This window comes from Corvus hawaiiensis, chromosome 29 (genome assembly GCF_020740725.1).
Source record: "Corvus hawaiiensis isolate bCorHaw1 chromosome 29, bCorHaw1.pri.cur, whole genome shotgun sequence".
NCBI lineage: Eukaryota > Metazoa > Chordata > Aves > Passeriformes > Corvidae > Corvus > Corvus hawaiiensis.
Genome location: NC_063241.1, coordinates 3130136 through 3140606, shown reverse-complemented (window position 1 = coordinate 3140606; position 10471 = coordinate 3130136). Strand labels below are relative to the sequence as shown.

The 10471-nt window shown below is 44.3% G+C and overlaps 1 protein-coding gene across 3 annotated transcripts in view; it reads left to right on the top strand.

Annotated features, from left to right (window-relative positions):
• The first annotated feature begins 141 nt into the window (after positions 1-141).
• Positions 142-10471, top strand: part of LOC125318350 (methanethiol oxidase-like) — a 40674-nt gene continuing 30344 nt past the window's right edge. Inside the window, exons 1-12 of one of the 3 annotated variants that reach the window (XM_048288965.1) lie at positions 142-334; positions 3319-3375; positions 3508-3620; positions 3974-4159; positions 4750-4870; positions 6228-6410; positions 7086-7264; positions 7924-8002; positions 8395-8516; positions 8635-8727; positions 9363-9481; positions 9710-9884. In XM_048288965.1, coding sequence (XP_048144922.1) covers positions 271-334; positions 3319-3375; positions 3508-3620; positions 3974-4159; positions 4750-4870; positions 6228-6410; positions 7086-7264; positions 7924-8002; positions 8395-8516; positions 8635-8727; positions 9363-9481; positions 9710-9872 — 1479 coding nt within the window. In that variant the 5' untranslated portion in view covers positions 142-270 and the 3' untranslated portion in view covers positions 9873-9884. Of the gene's footprint in view, positions 335-1841; positions 2055-3318; positions 3376-3507; positions 3621-3973; positions 4160-4749; positions 4871-6227; positions 6411-7085; positions 7265-7923; positions 8003-8394; positions 8517-8634; positions 8728-9362; positions 9482-9709; positions 10075-10471 lie in introns of those variants that run through there. The other 2 variants (XM_048288964.1, XM_048288966.1) reach the window with 2 other exon arrangements.

The window sequence follows — 10471 nt, the reverse complement described above, 5'->3', positions numbered from 1 at the left end:
CCCCCCTTCATTCCCTCCTTCTCCCCCATTCCCGGGCGGTTCGAGCCGGTTCCACCGTCACCGATCCTCCCCCCTCCATCTCCCGCCGCCGCCGCCGCCACCCCCGGGGGCCCCGCCGCCTTCATCATGCCCCCCCCGCGCCCCCCGCCTCACCTTCCTCAGCGCTGCCGCCGCTCGCTCCTATGGGGCTCCGCCGCTCTCCGGGCGAGGCGACCCGCAGGGCGCGGGGGCAGGTGGCATGAGCCCCCCCCCCGCCCCACACTTCGCGGGATGCTAAGGAGGATGAAGATGATGAAGAAGAAGGAGGAATTATCCCTGGCTCTGCTCGCCCTCTGTACGTTCTGCCGGGGGGCGTCTCCGTGCTTGGCGTGCGTGTGGGGTTTTTTTTCCCCCCCCGCGCTTCACCCCTCACGGAAAGGGGGGGGGATAAAAAAAAAAGGTCGTCGGGCCCGGCGGGCTGATACAGGCGCGCGGCGCCCGCAGCCGCACCACACACACACAACACACACACCACACACACAAAAAGGGGACCTGGCCGGCGGAGGGATATGGTGACGTCACTTCCTCCTGCGCGCGGTGACGTCACGGGGGGACGGCCCTGAGGCGGCTGAGGGAGGGAAGGGGGGGCGGGAAAATGGCGCCGTTGGGTCGCGACCCCCGCGCGCTCCTCGCGGCTTTTCCCCTCATGGATCCGCCATTGCTCCGGTTCTAAGGGTCCCTGAGGGGATGAGGGGTTGCGGAGCGGCGGGAGCGCGGCCGGCGCTGCCTCAGGCCGGGCTGAGGGGATGCTCCCGGGGGCCGGGTGTCCCGCGCTGGGCTTGACTGGCCCGAGACCCCTTCAGGGCCGTGGGGGGCTGTGAGGAGGGGTCAGCCCCCACAGGTGAAGAGTGGTTGGTCCTAAGGTGTTCCCTGGCCAAAATCTCTTGTTTGGGGCCAAAATTTCCTGCCTGAGGCTAAACTCTGCCACCTGGGGCAGGTGTTGGCTTTACCTGGATGGGCTTCCCTCACCTTCCATCCCCTTGGAGTTGGGATCAGCCCTCCTTGACATCCCCAGGTGAGGAGGAGTTTGGTCCTAAGATGCTCCCTGGCCAGAATTTCCCACCTGAGGCCAGAAGTTTTCCACCTGAGTTAGCCCAAAACTGAGGAAAAACAGCCCAAACATGGGAGGAAAACAGCCCCGAAAATGAGGGGGAAATAGCCAAAAAAATGGGGGGAAAATAGCAAAAAAAAAATGAGGGGAAAGCAGCCCAAAAATGGGGGAAAAGTAAATCAAAATGGGGGAAAACAACCCCAAAAATGAGGGGGAAATAGAAAAAAAGAAGGGAAATATAAATAATCATTTAAATCTCTTTAATAATAAAAGAAAAATCCCATTCGTGTTTTTTTTTCCTGGTGGTTCATGGGAGCAGCAGGGATGTAAAAAGTGGAAATGTTTCGGAAATGCCAAAATAAACATTCCCTGGAGGGAGGGGAAAAAAGCAGATTCCTTAAAAATTCAATAATAAATAAATTAATAACTAATAAATTGATGAATTTATTCTCATTAGGGACCATTTAGAGAATCCTAGCTGGAATTAGGAGTGAAATCCTGATTTTCCAGGAAAAATAATCTTCTTCAAGAAGGAATTTTTTTGGTTTTTTTCCATCCAAAAGAGCCACAAAATATTTTAAATTTGCTGAGATTCCTTGGGAGAGAATTCCCTGCAGATCTGGAAATTTTTCCCCAAATCCCGAGTTTTTAAACCAAAACTCCTCCCTCTTCTGCCATTCCCAAACTCTCCCTCTCCAGGCTGGAAAAAATGGGAAAAATATGGACTAAAAAGGAGAAAATCGGGAAAGAACAGGGGGAATTCGGCCGTGGAAGAACTTTGGAAGTTTCCCCCGGGCATTTAAGGTGGACTTTTGTCCTTTCCGTGCCCTGGATCCTCCCCTTGGCCCCTCCTCTCCCAAATCCCACCCCTTTTTTTCTGGATTTCGGACCCTGTCCCGGCGGTTTCTCCACAAAAATCCTCCGGAGTTCCCAGAATTTCCACTCCCAGCCCGATCCAGGATGGGTAAGAGATCCCAAAATCCCCGAAATCCCTGGATCCCACCAGGATCTGCTGCTCTGGGCTCCCGGGGGGTGGAATTCCAGCTTTTGCCTGGATTTAAATATTCCTTTATTCCCCCAAACCCTGTGGTTTTAATTAGGAGCTTTAATTCCTTCATTAAAATCAATTTTTCCTCAAATTAATTGGGATTTTTTTAATCCCTAAACTTCTGAAAACTGGGAAAAACTCCTGGACTTGCTGCTTGGGAACAGGAAGAACCCTCAGGAAAATCCTTAAGGTTCAGAATTCAGCTTTTAACTGATATTTCCCATTTTTATGGGATAAATCCCTGATTTCCAGGATATTTTCCTTGTTTTTTTGAGGCTAAAACCTTGGATTTCCGTGCACTTTCACGTTTGGCTCCGTGGAAAAAGTGGGAGGGACTAAAAACCGGGACACTCTTTCTATGGGAATTGTTGGGAAATTTCCCAGGGATTTCAAAACAGAGGGAAAATCATAAATTTGGGGATGAAAAAATGATAACTTTTGGGATAAAACCCAGCCAAAAATGAGGAATTTCACCCACCAGGAATGTGTAGCCAAAAATACCAGTATTCCAAGCAAAAATATCCTGGGTTTCCTGGAATTTTTTCACTCCCAAGTGGAATTTTTTTAGGAATTTTTGGCCCCAAGGTCCTGGAAGTCGATAAAAAGCTTTGGGAATGATTGATACACCTGGAAGGACCTGGGAGCTCCAAAAATGGGGAATTATGGAAGGAATGAAGTCCTGGAATGCTCTGAAAAGTGAACTCCTTCAATCTCCTTGGGAATTTGGGGTTTGGGGGGAAAATTCCTGGAATTCCTGGATGGTTTTTGTGGCTTCTCAGTTGTTCTAACTTGAATTTTAATTGGATTTTTCCCAAATTTAAATCCGGATTTCCCTCCCTGGAATTTTGAATATTTTGATACTAAACCCTTGAATTCCAGAGAAATTCCCGTTTCTCCAGCCCCTGCTAAAATCCCAAAATTATCCCTCCTAATTTGGCACTTTGGGACAACTCAGGGACCCAAAAATTGGGATAAATTCCAATGTTTTATTCCCTGGAACGAGCAAATCCAAGGCCTAAACACTGGGATAAATTCCAGTGTTTTATTCCTCATTACCACCTAAAAACCTGGAACGAGCAAATCCAAGGCCTCCAGATTCCCAGGATTTTTTGAGGCTGGACTTTCGGAAGGATTGGGATGTGGAAATGATGGAATTTTCCCCCTTTTTTCCCTTTTCCAGCAGGAAAATGTGGAGCGTGTGGGCCGGGCTATCCCAGTCCTCTGGAGGCCACGAAAGGCAAGTGCTGGGACAACATTCCCAAATCCTGGAACGGGATTGGGATTAGGGGGGATTTGAGGGGAGAGAAAATGGATAAAATGTATAAAACCGTGGAATTTTGGGATAATTAATCCCGAATTCTGCCCCCAGGGCCCCGGGAGCAGCTCCTGTACCTGCCCTGCATCTACCGGAACACCGGGATCGACATTCCCGACTTCCTGGCCACCGTGGACGTGGATCCCAACTCCCCACACTACTGCCAGGTACGGAAATCCGGGAAAATCCAGGAAAATCTGGGAAGATCCGGGAGAATCTGGGATCCCAAATCCCCCCAGAGCTGCCAGGGACTGGAATCCAGGAAAATCCAGGATCCCAAACCATTCCCAGGTGGATCTGCATCCTTCCTCCTTCCCTTAATTAAAAATCCCATTAATTAGAGCCATTCCAAGATTTGGGATCCATTCCATGCAACTTCTCCTAATAAATCCCATCCCCATCCAACTCTTCTCCCGCCATTCCCAGTAATTTTCCCGCTCTCCCAAGCTTCCTGAATGACAAACACGCCGAGTGTTGAGGGCAAATCTGGGATTTTGGAGGCCCATCCCTGTTTTTCCAGGTGATCCATCGGCTCCCGATGCCGAATGTGGGGGATGAGCTGCACCACTCGGGCTGGAACGCCTGCAGCAGCTGCTACGGCGATCCCACGAAAGCCAGGAACCTCCTGGTGCTTCCCAGCCTCATCTCCTCCCGGATCTACATCGTGGACGTGGGCTCGGATCCCAGGGCTCCCAAACTCCACAAGGTTTGGAGAAATTGGCATTTTTCCGCTTTTTTTCCTGCTTTTCTCCCCGCTTCTTTTTCCCTGATTTTCCCCCTTTCTTCCCCCTTTTCCCTCTTTTTCTCCCTTTTTTCCTGATTTTTCCTTTTTTCCTGCCATTTTTTCCTTTTCTTCCCCTGATTTTTCCATTTTCTTTTTTTCCCCCCTTTTCCTCCCTTTTTTCCTGATTTTTCCTTTTTTCCTGCCATTTTTTCCTTTTCTTCCCCTGATTTTTCCTGATTTTTCCATTTTTTCCCCCCCTTTTCCTCCCTTTTTTCCCTTTTTTCTCCCTGATTTTTCTGTATTTTTTCCTGATTTTCCCCCTTTTTCCCCCCTTTTTCCCCCTTCCCCCCCTTTTATCCCTTTTTGTCCTTTTTTTCTCCTTTTTTCCTTTTCCCCCCCCTTTTTTCCATTCCTTTTTCCCCCCTTTTTTTCCCCTTTTCCCTGCGAACATTCCCAAACCCTCCCTCCCACTACCACAGGATCCCTCCAGCTGCTCCCACACATCCCCGGCCATAAATCCGCATTTTCCAGCCCTGATTTCCAGGACTTTTCCCCCTTTTTGCCACTTCCAGGTGGTGGAAGCTGAGGAATTGTCCCGCAAAGGGAACGCGGCTTTTCCGCACACCTCGCACTGCCTGGGCTCCGGGGAAATCCTCATCAGCTGCCTGGGGGACCCTGCTGGCAACGGGAAAGGTCTGGATCCTTCCACATTCCATGAAAACCCCCCGGGCCTTTTATCTCTCCATCCACGGGCTCCAAAATCCGCGGAATATTTGGAATTTCCCTGCTTTTTTTAGCACGTGCCAGCGGTTCTTTGTGGAGTTGTAAATTCATTTCATGATTAATTATAATTATAAATTATAATTATAAATTAAAATTATAAATGACGGGAAATCATTTGAGGGGTTGTTATTATAGGGAAATATAAAACTAGGAAGGACAATAATAACAGGAAATAACTTTAGGAATTATTCTAGGAAAATACGGAATTTTTGGGAATTATTGTTGGTAATCGTGAAATTATGGGAAATAATTTTAGGGATTGTTATTCTAGGAAAATATGGAATAAAGAAAATACCAAGAATAAAATTGTAGGAAATAATTTTAAGGATTATAGGAAAAAGTGAAATTATAGATTAATTAATTAATTATAATTAATAATTATAATGTAATTATTAATTATTAATAATATATTATTAATACATTATAATATTAGGAAATTAATAATAATTATTATAATATAATTATAATTAATAATTAATAATTAATAATTAATAAATTATTAATAGTAATATTTAATAATTATTAATTATTAATAATAATTAATTATATTAATTAATTTATAATAATTAATAATTATTATTAATAAATTATTAATAGTAATATTTAATAATTATTAATTATTAATAATGATTAATTATATTGATTAATTTATAATAATTAATAATTATTATTAATAAATTATTAATAGTAATATTTAATAATTATTAATTATTAATAATAATTAATTATATTAATTAATTAATAATAATTATAATTATTATTATTAATAAATTAATAATTATAATAATATTGATTATTTTAATAATAATCATTAATAATTAATTATATTAATTAATAATGATTAATAATTAATAATTAATAATAATTGTTGATAATATTTAATAATTAATAATAATAAAAAATAATTATATTAATTAATAATTATAATAATTAAATTAATAATAATAATAATAATTATGGGAAATATTTTAGGAATTATAGGAAAATGTAGAATTATAGGAAATTATTAATCATGATATTAATAAATTATGGGGAATAATTTCAGTAGTTATTGTTATAGGAAATTTCAATTATTATAGGGAAAAAATATTATTAATAATAATAATAAGGAAAAGAAATAATAAAGAAATAAAAAGAAATAAAAAGAAATAAAAAGAAATAAAAAGAAATGAAAGTAAATAAAAATAAATAAAAATAAAGGATTAATTTGCTTCATTTAAAGCTCTTGAAATATCTCCAAACCCTTTTTTTTGGGAATTTTTTCCAGGCACTTTCATCCTCCTGGATGGAGAAACCTTCGAAGTGAAAGGAAATTGGGAAACAGGAGGGAAAACCCCAGCCCTGGGCTACGACTTCTGGTACCAGCCCCGGCACCAGGTCCTGCTCAGCACCGAGTGGGGCGTTCCCAGGATCCTGGCACAGGGATTCCACCCCAGGGATGTGGAGCAAGGTCGGTGGGAAATCCCAGAAAATTCCCTTTCTGAGCAAAAATCCCTGGAAAAAAACCCCATTTTTTTACAGCAGGAATTTCAAGAAAAAATGGGATTTTTGAGAGCAAAAATACCTGAAAAATTCCATTTTGGAGAGTGGAAATTCCTCAAAAATTCAATTTTGGTGAGCGAGAATCCCCAAAAAAATTCAGGTTTTGAGAGTGGAAACTCCTGAAAAAATCCACTTTTGGAAGTGGACATTCCTGAGAAATTAATTTTTTAAGAGTCCAAATTCCAAAGAATTTTCATTTTTGATAGAGAAAATTCAAGAAAAATTCCATTTTTGAGAGTGGGAACTCCTAAAAAATTCCATTTTTGCATGGGAACTCCTGGAAAATTCAATTTTTAAGAGCAGAAACTCCCAAAATATATTCCATTTTTGTGAGTGGAAATTCCTAAAAAATTCCATTTTTGAGAGTGGAAACTCCTGGAAAACTGAATTTCTGAGCCTGGAAACTCCCAAACAATTCCATTTTTGAGCGCTGCAACCCCTAAAAAACTCCATTTTTTTGGAAAGAATCCTGTGTTTTAACCCTCATTGCCCCCAAAGCCCACACCAACCTTTAACTCCCTGTGAAAACCCCCGGATTTGGGGAATATTTTGGGAATATCCCTCCCCGTTTCCCCCTCGCCAGGGCACTACGGGCGCCACATCAACGTGTGGGACTGGAGCAGCCGCTCCCTGCTGCAGGAGATCGATCTGGGAAAAGGCTCCATCCCGCTGGAAATCCGCTTCCTGCACGACCCCAGCGCTTCCCAGGGATTCGTGGGATGTGCCCTGAGCGGGGAGATCCAGCGCTTCTACAAAACCCCGGTGAGTTCCTGGCAATTCGGGACAAAAGGGAGCCGGGAATTGGGGATTTTCCATGGAATTCCTCGGTTTTCATGGAGTTCTCCGAGGTTTTATCACTCTGGGATTGTGGGAAGGAAAAACCATCCAGGGATATCCCGGAGACATTCCCACTGTTCCAGGGGGGTCCTGGACACTCCCAGGGATGGGGAATCCATGGAATAACCTGAGCCAGGATCCAGAATTTATCCCTAAAATCCAGCCTAACCCAGCCCAGGGAGTCCTGGAATGGTTTGGGATGGAAAAAGTCCTTAAAGATCCCTAAAATTCCAATCCCAGGGACATTCCCACTATCCCAGGCTGCTCCAGAGATGGGAAATCCATGGAATCACCTCTCCCAGCAGCTCCCTGCCCTCCCAGGGGAGAATTCCTCCCTGGATATCCCACTGGGAATGTCCCCAGTGTCCCCTGGAGGCTTTGGAAGCTCCGGGAAGACCCAAAGGGAACGGAATTCCTTGGATTTGTTGGATTTTCTCCTCCCAGTCCCGGCTCAGCTTCCCTGAGCTCAACAAATCCAGGGTTGGGAGCTGGGCTTGGATCATCCCTCCCAGCTGCAGATATTCCATGGATTTGGGGAATTTGGGGAATTTTGGGATAACTATTCCGTGTTTTCCCTCCCTCAGGAAGGGAACTGGGCAGCGGAGAAGGTGATTCAGGTGCCCAGCAAGAAAGTCCAAGGATGGCTCCTCCCAGACATGCCAGGTCAGTGAGAGCGAGTTTGAGGAAAATTTGGGAATTTTCTCATGGATCCAGAGCGGATTTTGGCCAAATTTGATCCTTAAATGGCAAAAAATTCCCAAATTTTGTGGTTTTTTAAGGGAGAATTCTGGGATGAGCAAAGGAGCCCTGCGGTGGGAGGGGGATCTGCTCTGTGCTTGAGGTGGGATTTTCCAGGAAAATCCTTGCAATGTGGGGCTGGATGTGCTCAGGAATTCTGGGAATGCTGGAGAACCCTGGAATGATCCCAAGGTCGATTTTGTTTCTCCCAACTTTTCCAACCCCTTTTTTTGATGCTTCCAAATGGGAATTTTGGGGTTTGGGGTGTCTCTGGTCCCTCCCATTCCCTGATTTCCCTCTGGAATTGCCCCGGGAAGGTCTGATCACGGACATCCTGATCTCCCTGGACGACAGATTCCTGTACTTCAGCAACTGGATCCACGGGGATGTCCGGCAGTACGACATCTCCGATCCCAAAAATCCCAGGCTGGTGGGGCAGGTGAGGAAAAACGGGAAAACACTCCCAAAAATCCAACTCCAAGCTCATTCCTTCCTTTTTTTAACAATTAAATTTGGATTCATTTTGGTTTTTCCCATGGAATTTGATCGTTTTCCAGGTTTTTCTGGGAGGCAGCATCTCCAAAGGGGGAGCGGTGACCGTGCTGGAAGATCGGGAATTGCAGGATCAGCCAGAGCCTTGCGTGATCCAGGTGAGTTTTCCCGAATTTTTCCCAAATTCTTCCCTCATTTCGGAGATTTCTGATGTCAAAAACCCCGGCCGAGGTTGTTCCTGCCTGGATTTTCCTTCGTGAGGGATGGGTTCATCCCTAAAATCCGAATTTTCCCTTGGAAAGAAATAGCGGAATTAGTAAAGTTGGGAAAAACCTCCCGGCTCTCCCAGTTCAACCATTAACTGATGGCTTTTTCCATGGAAAATTTTGGGCTGGGGATAAAAAAATCTCTTGGACACCCCCAGGGCAAGGAAATGTTGGCATTTCCACCCCTGGAATTCCTTGGAGAATCTCTGGATGTGGCACTTGGGGAGTGCCACAAAAAGGAGGCAAAAACAAGAAGCAGGAAAGGGAATTCCTGCCAAAAATTGGGGAAAACACTTGGATTTGATGATTCCTGGAGGGCTTTTCCAACCTTAATCCCACAATCCTGTAAAAAAATTCCAGAAAATTCCAAATCCTTCATCCTTTTTTTCCTGACTCATCTCCAACGACTTCAGGCCTCCCATTCTGAGGCAAAAATTCCCCCCCCCCAAAAAATCCATTTCCTCCCTAAAAATACGGATTTGCCGCTCCGGAATCCGGGATTTTGGAATCTTTTCCCAAAATTTTAGGGAAAGAAGATTCCCGGGGGTCCGCAGATGCTGCAGCTGAGCCTGGACGGGAGGAGGCTCTACGTGAGCACGTCCCTGTTCAGCGCCTGGGACCGGCAGTTCTACCCCGAGCTCATCAGGTCAGGGACTTATTGATTACTTATTGATTACTTATTGATTATTTATTGGTCAGTAATGGATTAGTAATGGATTAGTAATTGATTAGTAATTGATTAGTAGTTTATTAGCATCAGCCAAGTCTTTTCCTGGCCCCAAACCCTTTTCCCATTCCCTCTTTTCCCATTCCCTCTTTTCCCATTCCCTCTTTTCCCAAACCCCTTCCCAAGCCTTTTCCCATCTGTTCCCAGGGAGGGCTCCGTGCTGCTGCAGCTGGACGTGGACACGGAGAAGGGGGGACTGGCAGTGAATCCCAAATTCCTGGTGGATTTTGGGAAGGAGCCGGGGGGCCCCGTCCTGGCGCACGAGATGCGCTACCCGGGGGGGGACTGCACCTCCGACATCTGGCTCTGATCCCAGGAAATTCGGGATTTATCCCATTTTTTACCCTTTTTCCCCCCTTCTTTTCCCTCCACTTCCCTTTTCCCAGGGATTTTGGGATGCCTGGAGCTTCATCCGCTCCCAAAATTCTGATTCCGGAGCAGCTTCTCTTAAAACTGCACTCCTCAAAGATCAAAACCCCAAATAAAATTCTCCTTCCAGAGCTGAAATCCCATTTTTATAGGCTTTTGGGAATTTTTGGCATTTTTTTGATTCCAAAAAATATCATTTTCCAACATTTTTCCAACTTTTTTGGTTGTATTTCCACTAAAACTGCGAGTTTTCCATTGGATAAGGCACCTGATGTCATTTCCCAACCTTTTTCCCATCTTTTTTGCTGTATAGAGATAAAATAGGGAAATTAGGGAAAAGGGGATAAAATGGGGATAGAATAGGGATAAAACAGAGAAACAACAGGAAAAAATAGAGAAAAAATAGGGATAAAATATGGATAAAATGGGAATAAAAGAGGGATAAAATAGAGAAAAAGTAGGGATAAAGTAGACATAAAATGGGGATAAAACATGGATAAAATAGAGATAAAATGGGAATAAAAATAGGGATAAAATTGG